The 17,864-nt window shown below is 40.3% G+C and overlaps 1 protein-coding gene across 7 annotated transcripts in view; it reads left to right on the forward strand.

Annotated features, from left to right (window-relative positions):
* AKAP9 (A-kinase anchoring protein 9) overlaps positions 1–17,864 on the forward strand; it is a 213,544-nt gene that overhangs the window by 96,244 nt on the left and 99,436 nt on the right. For all 7 annotated transcript variants that reach the window (XM_034760411.1, XM_034760413.1, XM_034760412.1 and 4 more), the window contains 6 exons: positions 986–1,199; positions 5,953–6,032; positions 8,313–8,451; positions 9,302–9,399; positions 13,651–13,762; positions 14,206–14,404. In XM_034760411.1, coding sequence (XP_034616302.1) covers positions 986–1,199; positions 5,953–6,032; positions 8,313–8,451; positions 9,302–9,399; positions 13,651–13,762; positions 14,206–14,404 — 842 coding nt within the window. The remainder of the gene's footprint in view (positions 1–985; positions 1,200–5,952; positions 6,033–8,312; positions 8,452–9,301; positions 9,400–13,650; positions 13,763–14,205; positions 14,405–17,864) is intronic.

Below are 17,864 nucleotides of genomic sequence, written 5' to 3' on the forward strand. Positions count from 1 at the left end.
GTAGAGGTATATTTAAACAGAGATAGGCATCAAAAATCTGGCCTTAAATCTACACGCAGTGATTCAATAAATATTGTAGCAAAAGTTAGGTTTTTCATAGGCACCAATACCTTAGACTTTGTCCTTGACCAGGTTTTTTTAGGTGATCGTATGTATTTCTTGACAGTTTTAAAACAGTTTACTGTTAAGAGTCCACATGACTAGTGTTACCAAAGTGGATATCAGGCTAACTTTTCACTTGTCCTTCCTCAGTTATGATGTATGCTTCTTAGCCTTAGCCAAAGATCTGGGCCATAGAGTCCATTGCTAAATTCAGTGCACTGTGTGCTAATGTAGAAAAATAGAGAAGAAAAATAAAACAAAGTTTGAAATAACAAGAAAAATTACCAAAATATCAACATTTACAAAATATAATTTGATATGTAAATGATAAACAGGTCCCTGTCTATCTCACTGGCTTGAGATTTGATGCTATTTCTTGCCTTTCCAGTCAAGCACACAGCATGATCTAGTATTCACTTCCTTTGTGAAGGGTCAGCTGAGCTTTTAAACTAAGAACTCAGCCCTTTAATCCACTCACTGAATAAATTTGGGACTGTGTTTCTACTCCAAGTCAAGCTTCTCTCCAGACTACATAACTGACTTGTCATTCCCCTGAAAATTTTCTTGAAAACTGTCATGCAGCCATCGTAGGGAAATATGGTTTGTAAGTATGTTTTACATTACTGAATCACTAGAGCAAGAATGTGCAGATATATTTTGAACTTAGGAAATCTCTTAATTGTACAGATTTGGTTTATGACTGCAAATAAAAACTAGATAATAGTTAACAAATGTTTAAATGTTAATATTATGTTTAGGTGTCAGGTGGACATGTTTAAAATTATTATTGTATGAAATTAGCAACTGTAATGAAATACAGAAAATTTGGACTTTCTTGCTTCCTTATTTTTAACCTTTGCAATATATGTATTTCCATTCAAAGGCTGATTTACGGCTACAGATGGAGGCCCAGCGTATTTGTCTCTCTCTGGTTTATTCAGCTCATGTAGACCAGGTCCGTGAGTACTTGAAAGCTGAAAAAGAGAATGCACTCTGCAGCCTTAAAGAGGAGCTCATCTGCAGTCATACACAAGAGATGAATGAGCTTAAGAAAATGCATCAACTGGAGCTCCAGACCTTGAAAGGTCAACAAGCAGGTATTTTGTTGAAAATGATAGGAGAGAAATTCTCTGTGAAAAAATATTTCTTTAAAAGAGAGCATGTGACCAGAAAAGTTGGAGAAAAAATTTTCTTCAGTTGTCTAACAAAATAGTTTCTTCTATCCAATATTTCCTTTTTTATATTTAAATGTTTTAACTCAAATTATTGTAAAGTTACAAGAAGCCCATTATGTAGTACACAGTGTGTATTATTCAACATAATTTTGAAAAATCTTATGTAAGCTATCACTTTTATTATGATTAGATTTATTAATAGATGATTGTATTCAAATTTATTTTTTGCTATTTTTGTTAGGGCAATCATTTTAGAGGGTTACATTAAAAAAATGTTTTTGTATTCCGTATTGAAATCATACTAGTTAAATGTAGTAACATAATTACTTCTTTGTCCTTTTGTCTTGATTATGTCATTCCCCTCCTTGAATCCCTCCACTGGCTCCTTATCCACTATTCAAGCTTGTTTATCACCACCTTCAAAGCTCTGCATAACTCTGCCCCTCCCTTCTTATCTGAGTGTGTCTCACTTCATGTTGCTATCCCCTCCATGGCTCCTCCATTGACTGCTCATTTGTCAATCACTTCTGTGCCTTCTGATATGTTTCCCCCTCTATAGTATCAACTTCCTGAACTTATTGATATACCACGCCATATTTAAGTCCCTCTTAAGGACCCATTTTTGTCATGCTGACTAAATCTATTTGACATGTATCTTAAGAAAAAAGTATATGCTCTTCTTTGAGTAATGTCCCTATGGGTGAGCTTCTTCAGGTAACCATGTGCCCCATGCACCTTTGGAGACTTTTGGTAGCAGTGCCTGTTCAGTTCACACATCCACACTTGCTATCCTCATGCCCTGTACCAAGGATATATAGGGCATTGTTGATGAACTGCCCTCAGTTCCTTCTCAACCGCATTGGCCTGAGACAAAGTGTCTAGTGAAGCTACTTCTATCTAACTTACCCTTTGGAATAGTTTAGTTTAGTTTAGTTTTAACATAGTATTTAGTTTTACTAGTTTAGTTCAGTGTTTTATTTTTGATACCTTTCACTTACCTCTCCTCAAGGGTTTCTCTCCTCAGAGGTTCTCCTTCTTTGAGGGAATCTTAAATCCTCAGGTTATGCCTGGTTCCTTTGGATTTAAACATTGTGTCACTTGTTGGGACCCTTCCCAGAATGTTTAAGAAGCTTCATTTAAAATTAAATTAAAATGCAGAGCCCCCCAACCAGTAGCCAGGACCCAGGCAGTGTGAGTGCCACTGAAAATCAGTTTGCGTGCCGCCTTTGGCACATGTGCCATAGGTTGCCTACCCTTGCTCTAGACACTCACATTCCTTCTACATATGAGATTTGCTCAGGGTTCAAAAGTAAATATAGAGAGAACAGGGAAATAAAGCTGAGGTTCCTCATGATGGAGCACTTCCTCTGACCTGCATCAGACCCAGGGCTGGATACCACCTGCCCTGGTACAGCAGTCTTCCAGTGACCATAGTTGACCTCTGCAGTTTGATGACCCATAAGACCTTCACAGGAGAAACTGGCGGGAGAAAGCACCAAGTCATCTACCAAGTCCTCTAGCAAGAGGAGCTCTAAATCTCAAAAATAAGTTGGTGCTAAGAGCCCTGTCGTGTCAGGACAAGAGACCTTTTGTCCCAAGCAAGGGTACTGCCAAGGCTCCAAGCATTCCTGGTACCAAAGGTCCCTCCATGTGGAAGGCTTTGGGTATTTCTAAGCCCTTCAGTACCCATTGATCAGTGCTAAAGCCTGCCCCAGTACCATCCAAGCACAGTCAAGATGCTAGGTTCTCTAAAGATTCTACAGCTAGGAAGACAGTAATGCCTCCACTTCTTCCTCACTGTGTACCATATCCTATCGACAATACAATCTGGTCAACTGTTATCCTTGCACCCTGCATCATCCTCAGTACCACTATATTCTATTAGCAAGCCCTGCCAGGTTTCCACACAGATTCACCCAGTACTGCAGGAATATAGCTTTTCTAGGGACCTGTTTGTATCCAATGAACCTGAATCCCCCTTGCTTACAGACCCGAGAAGACTCTGGGTACTACAGTCTCACCTACCACAGTACTTCACTCCTCTCTGGTACCGACTGGTTCCCTGGTACCCACTGGAATGGATGGACAACCTGCAGTTGCACTATTGTCTGTATTCCCTATTCATTATGGGAATGAAAGCAGCTTTGACTCTCGTATCTCTGTCCAAGGCTTATTTGACTACCAACCTAGACCAACCTCCCCTGAAGTCTATTCGGAGGAGATCCCAAGACACAAACAGGCTCGAGTATCTCACGTATTTCTTGGTATGACCTATCTTGGGTATCTTTTGCCTTTCTTTCTTGCCTCCCTCAGTGACCATACTGGAATCCATGGCTGCTTTTCAACAGCACTTTTCCAGAGCATCCAGCTACCCCCATGCTGAAAATCAAAAGTAACCAATTCCTGTCCCTCCCATTCCTTTACCTCATTCTCTACTGCAGGAAGAATCCTTTGAGAAGCATGAGAAAATTGCTGATGGTCAAATAAATATCTCTTCCTCCTCTCCTGACGAGGCAGTCACGTCCCCCTGCCTCCGATCACATGTGAATGACTCTAATCAGTTTCAAGACCTCACGCTGACACTCTTCAAATCCCCTCAGAAGGGCTACAGGAGATCCAGCATAGACTCTTGGACATCCTACACACTGCTTTCTCCATCCAGGTAGCTGTGCCCATAAATAAGACTTCACTTCAACTGGCCAAGATGATTTGGCAAAGCCTGGCCACAATACCTCCAACTTGTAAGAGGATAGATAAAAAGAATTATGTCCCCGTTAGTGGCTCAGAATTTCTGTTCACACACATGGTACCCATCTCCTTTGTGGTGGATGCAGTGAACGAGCATAATAGGCCACACCATGGCAAAACCATCCTGCATGACAAGGAACAAAAACTGTTGGACCTCTTGGGCTGTAAGTGTTACTCATCTACCCCCAGCAATTCAGGATTGCCAACTACCAGTTGCTTGTTGCAAAATACAACCACATAAATCATTCAAAGTTTGATTACTTTATTGAATATTTGCCTTAGGAACACTAAGAGCAATTCAGGCCACCATTGCTGAAGGTCAGCTCCTGGCAAGAACTTCTTTTCAGGCTTCACTTGTTGTGGCTGTTAACAGCAGCCCACTCCATCTCTACAGCAGTTATCATGTGACATGCATCTTGGCTATTATCATCAGGAACCTCTAGGCTATCCAGTGAATCCATGGATAAGTCCTTGCATTCCCTAAAGAATTTAAGAGATACTCTCCACTCACTAAGGATTTATACACTTGCAGATAAAAGGAGATTCAGCAGGTCACAGACAGATCAAAGATCTCATTTTCCAGCTTACCATAGACCTTCAGAACCTTCCAGGAAAAACTTTGGTTCCAGAAGGGAAAAACATCAGCTATTATGACTGTCGCAGCACAGTCGTCTTTGTCAACCAAGGATTCATTCTGATACTGTATCTTCATCGAGGGCCATGAACAATCCCATTATCTGGATTTACAGTTGCATCATCCTGCCTCCCAACCACCCCCCTCCTTTTGGAGATGATCACTCCTATTTTTGTACCTCATGGGAGCAGATTACTTGCGACAGATGGTATTGGTGGTAATAACATTGGGCTCATGTCTATGCATCTGCTCCTTCCCTGTCCTTTTTCAGAGAAATTTCACAAACATCTGCAGTGGCAAGAAGTCCTGTCTCTTCTTCTGCACAAGCCCCAGCCACCTGGGGCTGACAGCCAGAACTATTTTTTTTTTTTTAAAGGTACACATCTCGCATCCCACTCAAGGGAGGTGTGCCCAATAGTTTGAAAACCGCTACTTTAGAGTCTCCCCAAGATGATTTGTCTCTTATGTGGACAGAATTAAAGAAGCTCCCGTTTTGACCCAGAGACTATTCAAGTGGGTTTTCAGCTGGACACTTGCTTGTTAAGAGGCTGCTAAGGTTCAGCTCCCTCCTATGCCCATTCCACCAAATTGCAATCTACTTCCATTGCCTTACTCCTAACAATACGCATTGCAGAAATCTGCAAAGCTGCCACATGGTCTTCGGTGCTCACTTTCTCTAAACTGTACCCTAATACATGCCTCTAGGGCGGATACTGCCTTTGGTACTGCAGTTCTACAACAGCCTCAGACTGGGTTCCTCAGTGCCCATCTCCTTTAAGGAATGCAGCTCAGGAGTCACTTGAAGTGGCGCACCCCATCGGGAAATTACTCAAAGAAGGAGAGGATACTTGTACAGTAATTAGAGTCCTTCGAGATTTTAGTCTTGTCGGTGCTACGCTACCTGCCCCCCTTCCCTTCTTTTTTGGAGTCTTGTTTCCATTAGACTTTGTAATACAGAAGGAACTGAGGGTAGTTCATCTGACGCTGCCCTTAGTAAGGGGCACGAGGTTAGCTAGGGCGCATGTGTGGACCAAACAGGAACCGCTACCAAAAGTCTTCCATCATGGGCTCATGGGGCCCATGCACACCTGAAGTGAACCACCTAAGATCAAATATCTAGAAGAACTGCAGTTATTCTACAAGGTAAGCAACATCTCCTTTCCCATTCCCCCAATTTCTGTCTTTTTGTCTGTCTGTCCACATTGTGAACCTTCTTGTCTGTTTGAAAAGTGTGTGACATCTAATGCATGCTACAATAAATAAGTTAATAATAATAATAATCTGTATTAATAGATGATGAAGGCAAATCTACAGTGATGCTTATAGAAAAGCTAAGCAAGGCAGTGTCTGAGGAATGCTTTAGGCTCACACAGGTAAGACTTTATCAAAGAAACACTTTTTTACATAGGAATTTTGAAAATCAAGAACTGTTTATATATTAATATAATTATTTCTTCTTAGTTCTTCTGACCACCCCTAACAAACTTTTATCAGAGCTTTTTCCTCTCCCAGTAATCCTTCACTTTGAGACTGAGAAATCAGAACATTTTTTTTTCTTTCATGTATTTCCTCAGCTCCTATATTTTTCCCCACAATGTTCTGTATATAGTGCTTCTGAAATCTTGCTGCCTTTCTGTAAACCTCTGCAAATGGCCAAAAATCATAGATTCATACATTTTAATGCCAGAAGGGACCATTATGATTAACTAGTCTGACTTCCTGCAAAACACAGGCCAGAGTACTTTACCCAGTAATTTCTGCATCAAGACCATAACTTCTGTTTGAGTTATAGCATATCTTTTAGTCTTGATCTGAAGACTTCATGATGGAGCATCCACCTTGTCCCTTGGTATATTGTTCCAATGGTTAACAGTTTTGCTTTTTTTCTGCTAGATTAAAGAGTCTTCTATTATCAGAAATCTCTTCCCTATATAGTTGCTAAATCACCTCTTAACATTCTCTTACATAACCTAAATACATTGAGATTCTTTAGTCTTTCACTATAAGGCATGTTTTACATAATTCAGGTCATTCTTGTAACTCTTCTGAAATCTTTCCAATTTTTCAAAACTCTTTTTGAAGTGTGGACACTATGTTACCGAAATATCGGGTCCACCTAGCTGAGAGCCAATAACAGCCAGACAGGGATAAGGAAGAGTTGCTTTATTCTGCAGAAGAAAGGAGATCTTTGCACCTTAGTACAAAAACTCTGTCTTACACACATTTTACAGATCCTTTATACACATTCAGACCAAGGTCTTTGCAGTGTTAACACTTGATTGGTGGTGGTCAGACCCGTGCTTTTCCTATCTGGTCAGTGAAAACCGGCTTGGGACCAGCTCCAACTACCTTAAGGCCTTGAAGGAAAAACAGTTGAAAAGTTCAGGCTACTGTGTCCTTAAGGTGTCTGCTTCCCCCTAATGGCCGCTAGCTGACATAACGACTGCTCGGATTAAGGGGGGTCACTAGTAACTTTCACAACTAGAACTGGGCACAGTATTCCAGTAATGGTCTTACTAATGCTATATGCCTAGGTAATACCACCTTCCTTCTCTTTCTTGGAAGTCCACTTCTTATATGTCCAAAAACTGTAGGCATAGTAGCTAGAGCATTGCACTGTTCAGAGGATTATCAACCATGACTCCTGTCTCCTTTACAGAGTTACTGTTTTCTAGGATATAGTCCCCCATCTTAGAAATATGACCCACATTCTTTGTTCCTAAATGTATGACCTTGTATTTGGCTATGTTAAAACACATGTTGTTCAAATGAGCCCGCCCGACCAAGAAATGCAGGTCAACCTCTGTAACTGACCTATTCCCAGCATTATTTACCATTTCACCAATTTTTATGTCATCTGCAAATTTTACCAGGAATGATGTGTATTTCCTTTCAAATCATATCTAAAGATGTTGACTAGACTAGCATTGGGTTGAGAACAGATTTCTGCAAGACCCCACTATAGACACACCCAAGATCATGATTTCCCCATTTACAGTTACTTTTCTGTTATTTGTCAGTTAAGCAGTTTTTAATCTATTTAATATAGGCTGCATCGATTTTTGTCCGTGATAATTTTTTTATCAGAATGTCACGCAGACTAAGTCAAATGCCTTTCAGAAGTCTGTTATGTCAGCACAGTTCTCTTTATCACCAAACTTGTGATATTAAAAAAATTCAAAGATGTACATACATTATCTTCTGCCATCCAAAACTGGGCAATTTACAAGCAACTGTCCAACCTAGATATTTACTTTGAATATAAGAAAACCCCCCAAAGTCCTGCCTTCTTTACTTTGAGTCCGTATGCTAGCTCTAGCAGAGTAATCACATAATTGTATAGATACTACCGTTGTATTCCCCCTCTCCTTACTCTTACCTTCTGTCCTGTGACCACCTCCTTACATAATGTCTAATCTAGTTTATCTCCTCTGAACAGAGATCATGTCTTTTTTTCTCTTTTGGGAGTACACCTCTACCCCGATATAACACTGTCGGGAGCCAAAAAATCTTACCGCGTTATAGGTGAAACCGCATTATATTGAACTTGCTTTGTTTCCTCTGCCTGTTGTCTTCAATATAGTCATAAATAATCTGCTGTAGCCTGAACTATATTTATTTATTTTTGATATTTTTGTTTCTTTGTCATATAGCTTCTCTGCAGTGTTCAGAGTGAACAACACTCAACTCCTGTCAAAGTTAGTCCTGGAGAACAAGACATTTTCCATGTTCCTACTTTTGAGAGAAAGGAAGCTGACATAGAATTACCAACGCACAGAATTCAAGCTCAAGGTAACACATATAGTAACTTTTAGATATTGATGACAACACTATATTAATAAACTGGTATTTATAATTAATAATCTAAGGCAGTGGTGCCCAAACTTTTCCTCTCGCACCCCCTGTTGCCAGTAATGGAATATGTCCATACCCCTCTGGGCTGGAAGTGGAGTCACAGCTGGGCCAGTGGCCAGGGACAGAGCTGTGGCTGAGAGAGGGGGGCAGGGGCCAGTAGCTGAGCTGGAAGCAGAGCCGGGGCCACAACTGCGGCCGGGGATGGGGCCGGAGCGGGAGCTGAGGGCAGAGAGGGGTAGGGTGGCGCTCCCTCCCTGCCCCACTGTGGGGGCTGGCCCAGGACCCACTGCGCTGCCGCAGACGTTCCTCCATGCTCCCCTAAGGGGGTGTGCTCCACAGTTTGGAGATCACTGATCTGAAGTCAGTATTAATATGTCTGCTCAACAATTTTTATACACCCCTTTTATTTCTGCATATGATTCAGTTGCTTATTTACATCACCAATTAATCAGCATTCAAGATGCCTCAAAAAAGTGAGTGCTGTCCTATGCTGTGCTTATTGTAGTGGAAGTTTCAGTTAGATAATGTGAGGAGATTGATTTTTCTGCTCATACAACAAGAGAAGCTAAGCAGTCCTACCATAAATTATAAACAAACACATGCATACTAAGTGCATAAAAATTTGTACAGCCCCTTTTCACTTACAATAATGGAGTAGTATAACGGTAATGATAATAATCCTCTTCAGTTAAGAATTTGTGAACAAGCTGATTAATTACAAATACAATGTGTAACGATGCAGTAACTGAATTTGATGAAAATGTCACCAGCTCTCTTTGTAATTTAGGCTTGCAAGAAAGTATGCAAATTCTTCTGAGCAAGATAATGGAAGAATACAACAGGCTGATAGCACTTCATACACAGTTTATGAGGGACTGTAAAAAGGTAGACTATTTACAATTCCATACGATTATGAGGTGGATATGTGAACCAGATGCTGGCTGTGGATTCCATCTATTCCTTGTTTTTTAAGTCCCAATCCTGCAAACACACCCATATTTAAATTTGTGCATGTAAACTTCACTTGGCCTATTTATTTCATGCATAAAATGAAGCCTCTGTCTTCACAAACAAGGTCAGCTCCCAGACTGCTGCACTGGGCAGCACAGTATGGGGAGAAGGTGACCAGCCCTCTGTGGAGAAAGAAGTGGTTTGGGACTATTTAGAAAAACTGGATGTGCACAAGTCCATGGGGCCGGATGCGCTGCATCCGAGGGTGCTAAAGGACTTGGCAGATGAGATTGCAAAGCCCTTAGCCATTATTTTTGAAAACTCATGGCGATTGAGGGAGGTCCCAGATGACTGGAAAAAGGCTAATGTAGTGCCCATCTTAGGCCAGTCAGCCTCACCTCAGTCCCTGGAAAAATCATGAAGCAGGTCCTCAAGGAATCAATTATGAAACACTTGGAGGAGAGGAAAGTGTTCAGGAACAGTCAGCATGGATTCACCAAGGGGAAGTCGTGCCTGACTAACCTAATTGCCTTCTATGATGAGATAACTGGCTTTGTGGATGAGGGGAAAGCAGTGGATGTGTTATTCCTTGACTTTAGCAAAGCTTTCGATACGGTCTCTCACAGTATTCTTGCCGCCAAGTTAAAGAAGTATGGGTTGGATGAATGGACTGTAAGGTGGATAGAAAGCTGGCTAGATCGTCGGGCTCAACGGGTAGTGATCAATGGCTCCATGTCTAGTTGGCAGCCGGTTTCGAGCGGAGTGCCCCAGGGGTCGGTCCTGGGGCCGGTTTTGTTTAATGTCTTTATTAATGATCTGGAGGATGGTGTGGACTGCACTCTCAGCAAGTTTGCAGATGACACTAAACTGGGAGGCGTGGTAGATACACCAGAGGGTAGGGATCGGATACAGAGGGACCTAGACAAATTAGAGGATTGGGCCGAAAAAAACCTGATGAGGTTCAACAAGGACAAGTGCAGAGTCCTGCACTTAGGACGGAAGAATCCCATGCACAGCTACAGACTAGGGACCAAATGGCTAGGTAGCAGTTCTGCAGAAAAGGACCTAGGGGTCACAGTGGACGAGAAGCTGGATATGAGTCAACAGTGTGCTCTTGTTGCCAAGAAGGCTAACGGCATTTTGGGCTGTATAAGTAGGGGCATTGCCAGCAGATTGAGGAACGTGATCGTTCCCCTTTATTCGACATTGGTGAGGCCTCATCTGTAGTATTGTGTCCAGTTTTGGGCCCCACACTACAAGAAGGATGTGGAAAAATTGGAAAGAGTCCAGCGGAGGGCAACAAAAATGATTAGGGGTCTGGAGCACATGACTTATGAGGAGAGGCTGAGGAAACTGGGATTGTTTAGTCTCCAGAAGAGAAGAATGAGGAGGGATTTGATAGCTGCTTTCAACTACCTGAGGGGGGGGTTCCAAAGAGGATGGAGCTTGGCTGTTCTCAGTGGTGGCAGATGACAGAACAAGGAGCAATGGTCTCAAGTTGCAGTGGGGGAGGTCTGGGTTGGATATTAGGAAACACTATTTCACTAGGAGGGTGGTGAAGCACTGGAATGCGTTACCGAGGGAGGTGGTGGAAACTCCTTCCTTGGAGGTTTTTAAGGCCCGGCTTGACAAAGCCCTGGCTGGGATGATTTAGTTGGGAATTGGTCCTGCTTTGAGCAGGGGGTTGAACTAGATGACCTCCTGAGGTCCCTTCCAACCCTGATATTCTATGATTCTAAGCACATGTGCTGGTTTTTGCAGAATTGAGGCCTTATATAAAGACCATTTAATGACTGTGTAATGTACCTGGGTCTAAGAAGGGGAAATGAACTTTTCAAAATTAAATGGAAATCCCTCTTAAATGTGATGTTTTATGTCATATAAAACTCAGTTGGTATTCTTGGTGAAAAAAGTTACACTAACATTCTTATAATATTTCAAGATGCTTTTACAAGATATTTTTATCATCATCTTGGCATATCCCAATGGGACATAGCCTCCTTGAAGATCGAGTGCCACCTGAATTATTCTTTGGCTTGGCCCTTAAGGTGGCCTTGCTGACTATTCAGTTTATTTCAATCACTAGCAATTTTAATCTCACCATCAAAGCTTTTGCTGCCCCCGTAATCATCAGCCATGTACAGCTATTCCTTGGTAAACTTCTAATATGTCCATACCAAGAAAGCTACCAAAACCAAAGTAGTACTGATGGAGGTGGATGCTGGGTTCGGCTTCAAATATCCCTATTTCTAATCTTGTCCTGCTGCTTAATATGGAGCCACAAAATGTCAGGTTTTGTGCTATTTTTTACATTTTCTTGGAAATTATGTACTAACTGTCCTTCCTGAGGAAAGTAGTTTTGTTAAAATTTGTAATTAATTTGTAATTAATGTCATGCATATGGTTCCTAAAACAAGTATTTCACCAAGTCTGGTTCTGAGAAATTTGAGGAAAATAAATATAGTTCAGTCATGATTTCTAGCTCAACCATTTTTAGTATATACAATAGATCCCGCTTACTAATAATCCCTCAGCAGATGGCCAAAATTGGGCAGTAACCTGCAGTTGCCAATAAGAGAGAGGCAGTTTTGCAAGGCTGCAGCCAGAGAAGGAAGCTCAGAGGCTCGAGGTACCTCTCCTTGCATTTTCCAAGCTGCACGTCCCAGTGCTACCTTCACTGGCTACAGCCTTGCAAACCTGCCTGTGGCCGGGGCTTTCCACAGGAGGCAGGGGCTCTGGGATGTGTTGAGCCCAGTCCTCCAGGTTCCTGGAGAGCACAGGGGAGCACAGATACTTTGCAGCTTTTGTGCCACCAGCAGCCCGACTCCCTGCTGCAGCCTACCCTGGGGCCTGGGTTTTGCATGTCCCATTTCTTCTGTCCCTCGCTGCCCCACAAACGTACCTGTGGCCAAGGCTTTCCACAAAAAAATTGTCACTAGCCGGCATGCCTGTTGCCAATGTCCAGGCCAATTAACATTATAGTCATTCCATGGTATTGGTTCCATGTTTCCATGAACAGAAAGTTTTCATTAATAGGGTTGCTATTCAGTGGAATCTACTATACTATGAAGGTTGTCACTTTTTATGGGTGTTGCTGTTTGCTGTTTACAGTTTTGATCAGAGGCACAGGTAGATGTATAAAATTGAGCAATTACATAAGGTAAAATTATATGGATAATCTTATTTAAAGAATGACCCATCAAATATCCTGTGCATTGGCCTGATCTATTTAGAACACAGGTTGGAAAACATATTATGAAATAAGATTAACCAGCTAAATCTAAATAGAAATGGGAAAAAATCGAAATGTTTTGAAAATAAGTTTCCTACAATGTTGCCTATGAACAGTAGCCTTAAATAATGATTTTTAAATTCTAGGAGAGAAAAACTTCAAATAACCTCAAAGAGAGATGTCCTATATTTTTAAAAATAAGTGTAAAAAGAATAGTCTGTGGGTAATCTGACCAGTAGTAAAGTATTTCTTCTTCCTTAAACTAACTTGAATTCCTGTTATCTGCTTCTTATATATGCTAATATTTTATAGGTAAACAGAGCATGAGCTTTCAATATAAAGTAAAAATTCTCATTCTGAGCTCATTCTAAGGTTTTTTTTGCATGCACGACTTCGCTTTTATTGAAAAGCAGGGGGGAGAGACATGAAGCATTTATAAAAGTCACTATGAATTCCACTTGGTGGATCTGTTAACAAAATGGGTTGAATAGATGTGTAACCAGCAATACTCCATCTATTACCATAAGACCAAATGAATCATCTTTGCAGTGTGCCTGCCCTCCGTATCTTGATATACTGGATACTGTAGAACTTAAGACAGTCTTTGGGTAAATAGCACAGTATTCTGTCATACAAATATAAGATGATTTTGATGAAATGATCATTTTTCTTAGTGATGTGCCATCAGTAGAAAATCTGATAATAGTACAGACAGTGTATCCTGCATTGCTACATATTAAAAGGTTAAATGTGATATATTCAGCGGTTACGTTTAGAAAAAGGTTGCAAAATATGCATAATGTGGGTATGTGTATGTATTTTATATAAATGGTAGATTAGGTGCAAGTAAAGTATTAGCACTTGTGTTATGCTTTCAGGACAGTTACAGTTTCTATTCTTGGTTTAAATATTATTTAAATTATTGTCATTTGTTTTTACTGTACTTTTCCTAGTCTGAAGAGCAACAAACATCATATGTTGAACTGGAGCATAGAAAAGAAGAGGAAAGCAGCTGTCTGCAAATGAAAATAGAAGGCTTTCAGACCCCTTCACAGGACCTTATTGGTAAAGAGATACATACGCAATTATTTGTAATGTCTATAGCCATAAAAATGCTTTAAATCTAAATTTGTTTCTAGTGGATAAGACAAGGTTAAACACCTTAAGTACTGAGGATTCTGTCATCTTATAAAACTCTGGAATTTTGTTTAGAAATTCAGCTGATCTGCTCTAGAACTGTGTAATATTTTTTGGTTTTCAACAATTAAAGGGATTGTTAATATTACCTCTAATAAGAGAGAGAGAGAGTGCATGTGTTGTTTTGCAGGATTGTTATTTATAGAAAATAGGATTGCTCTGCTATCACAATAAAAATAATTACCTTCATTAACATTTTATGAGATCTTTGATGTTATTGCTAGTCATTGTTTTACTATTTCAAACAGACTTTTTATGTGTATTAACATAATTGTTAACTGATTTTCTCCCTTCAAATTACCCACTTACAGATCTTATGGTTAGAGCATCTCGTTGGGAGGAGATGGAGAACCTTAAAACACAACTTGAAGGAAAACATGCTCAAGAAATTGAGCATCTCCGATCCTATTTCCAGCAGCAGTTGAAAGAAACTGAAGAGAGATACACTACAGAGATCGTTCATTTACAGAATAGACTTCAGGATGTCAGTGAATCCCCTAAAGATTTCAGGTATCCCATGATCTTTATCCTCCTTTTCTATAGTGTTTACCATTTTGTACTGAACACCATATGTAAACATTAGTGTTTTTAAAAAGCTAATTGGTGCAAAGCTTTATAATTTATTAACAACATCAGAATATGAAAAAAATCATCAAATTGTATGAACATTTTTTACTCATCACTTTTTTTTAAAATCAGGTATTTTACAAAGAAATGGTATAACCAGTATGAACTAAGTGAGAGAGCAGTATCCAGTAACTCAGAAATTATTGGATACTGAATTTGCTATTTTACAAGTATTTCTCTAATATATCATTGCAAATTATTGTATGTTATACCATTGCAATCGATTTGATAGTTACCCTTGAACATTTTCAAATTTTACTCATTACTTCATGTTACTCAATATATAAATTATTAAATATTTGGTGTATTTAGTACAGTACTTGTTACCAAGTAGGATAGGAAAGGTGGGGGCAAACCTCCCAGGTAGCTGTGGGAAGTGAAAAGGCACAGCCACTCTCTTTCCCCACTGCTCTTCAGAACCCTGCCAGTCTGAACAAAAGCACATCCTATCTCAGTCGGGGGCCATTCAAGCTAGGCATGTCTGCTTTGGCAAAGTGGAGAAAGCATATTTTTTTCTTTTTGTTACACTTTTCTAGATTTTATATGTCTTTCCTTCCCTTTCTTAAAATACATTTCTACCCTGAGAAGTGACTATGTAAAAATGGACAGAGAGTCCTGTGGCACCTTATAGACCAACAGACGTATTGGAGCATAAGCTTTCGTGGGTGAATACCCACTTCGTCAGCTGCAAGTAAAAATGGTATCTATGTACCCAGTTGATCTGCTCCTTGTGTGTACTCAGTCATATATGCTTACTTTATTGGAAACACTAGGCCCTGAACATACATGGATTTACACACAGGCTTAATGTTTGCAGGACCAGTACCTTAGTTTTTACAGCTCCCTGCTACTGTCTGTTTTGTAGAACAAACAAAATGCCTTCTGAATACTCATACAGCTAGGCCTGAACTTCCAGTGAGCATTTGAGATTGTTGAACGCCTGCTAGCCTGGTCAATTTTCAGCATTGTAAAAATGGTACATTTGAAGTATTTTCAATGTGGATTTCATTAAAATCTATAGACTGCAATATCAGTACTGGCCCAGACAAGTTATCAGCCTTTATAATTAATTTCCTGACAGTTTTTAGTTTGTGTTACCACTTGACCCTTTTTTAGACTTCTTTTTGTATACATGTTAATCTGCTGGTTTCATTCAAATTAACTCTTTGTGCAGTGAAAATATTTAGCAATAAGTAAATACTCATGAGCATGCATTCTTTTTAGAATAAACATTTTAGATGATATACTGTCCTGTTCGTTCACCCCTGTATTCTTGAGCCTTATGCAAGTTAGAAGGAAACCAAAGGTTTTCACATAAACCTAGAATTTAATTGGAAAAATACCCTTGCTTGGGTATAACTTAAATCTTCTGGGAACCAAATGTGTAGTTCCACCTCCTTATAGGTCTCACCTATGATTACCAGGTAGCTGCTTTATAGAGTTTTCTGGGGAGTCTTCAGTCCCCATCCTTACTTTGTTACTCCACTTGTAATCTGTGGAAGAGCTAAGCAAAGAATTAATTCCTTCCTTGCTGGGAAGGTAGGATCTTTTCACCAGGTTGCATATCCAGGTCACAGGTCACATCTTGGTAAATAATTAATGGAAAAGCTGTGTAACACTATTTAAAAATTAGAGTAATTTCTTTAATAGCTATTTATTGATGAACTCAGTGAATCCTAAGATTGAGGAGCACCATACATTATAGTATAGGACTTGTTCATTACCTGACTTCTTTATAAAGAAACCAAAATAAAATTTTTAATTAGAGTCCTAGAAATAATCAGTAACTTTTTGTAGCTAAAATAATCAATTGTTGCTACTTTGAGAAAGTTATCAGGTATTTTGGATTCCTTGCTATTTCAAAGTTATCTCACTGAAGACATGGTTTTACATAAAATATGCTGTTGAGGAAAAGTAAGCTTGAAAATTTGTATACATTGAAAATGTGACAAAAGATCATAAACCTAGCAATAAAGAGGTTTAACGTCTTATTTCATTCACCCTACACATTATGTCTTCTTTAGCAAGGCACTCATTTGTCTCGTGATAGCAGAAAGGGAATATTAGAGGAAGGATTTGTGAAAGCCACAAATCTTAATATTTTTATAGCCTGGTTCTAACTTTGGCCTTTTGTAACATCTCTCTTAAGAAGCGGATAGCCAGAGCTTTGAGCTTCCTTGTATCAACTTGGTGCCAACAATGGGAGATTTAACGTAACCCAGTTAGAATATGTAGAGCTCTCTAAGGTGCCTAGCATTGTGGTATTTAAGTGTAGAAAGAAACAAGAGACTTCTTGCCTGCCTTATTCATTCAGATGCTTGACTTGTCTGTTAACAAGCCACCCATATAATACAAGCAGGACATGCATCTGACTAGGGTGTAACAATTAAAAGGGCAGCAAAAAAATTTTGACCAGTCTTCCAACTGGTGTCTGGCCCCATCTGGTTTCTCCAGCATCTCAGCACCTCCTCTTCCTTAGCCTGCACCCTTCTAGTCAAACCTTGACCATTGGCTTCCCCTTAATTGTATGTTGGTGGTGAATAAACAATAGGAGCAACCGGAGCTTGGCAGAGGCTGCTAGTCTCAATGGGGCTTTAAAAGGCAACCTGCCTGTAAGGGTGGGAGTCTGTATAACTGAAGGTAGGGAGTGTAGATGTTGAGAAAAAGGACATGTGGCTGGGTGATGGAAGAGTACTCTGTAGAGGAAGGGTTGTAAAGTGAGTGGGAGTGGGTAGTGGATGATATGGGGTAGGATGATGTACAGTGAATGAGGCAGGGGACTGGACACTGAACAAGGTGGATAACAAATAAATAGCTCCCTCATTCACTGTGCTCTGTCCATCTTGTTCCCTAAATTACTAAGAAGTCCCATGGAAAATATTGTATGTCAGCGGTTCCATTGCACACGACCCCCTTCTGACAACAAAAATTACTACATGACCCCTGGAAGGGGGACAGAAACCTGAGCCTGCCTGAGTCCTGCCACCTTGGGTGGGGAGGGCCAAAGCGGAAGCCCTAGGGCTACTGCCCCGAGCAAGGGGTCTGTAACCTGAGTCCCTCCACCCAGAGCTGAAGACAAATCCTGAGCTCTGCTGCCCAGGACTTTGTCTTTGACCCTGGGCTCTAGCAACTCTAATGCCAGCCCTGCCAACCCCATTAAAACGGGGTCGGGACCACTTTGAGGTCCCGATCCACAGCGTGAGAACTGCTGTTTTATATGATCATGTAATTAAAGACTATCATAATCCACAAACATGGGGGTCAGAGCTAACCCAGATTTTTTCAGACTTCATTTTGTAACCTTAACATTTTCTTAATATTGGATGGAATATTTCATTCTTTT

This window comes from Trachemys scripta, chromosome 2, assembly GCF_013100865.1.
Source record: "Trachemys scripta elegans isolate TJP31775 chromosome 2, CAS_Tse_1.0, whole genome shotgun sequence".
Lineage (NCBI taxonomy): Eukaryota > Metazoa > Chordata > Testudines > Emydidae > Trachemys > Trachemys scripta.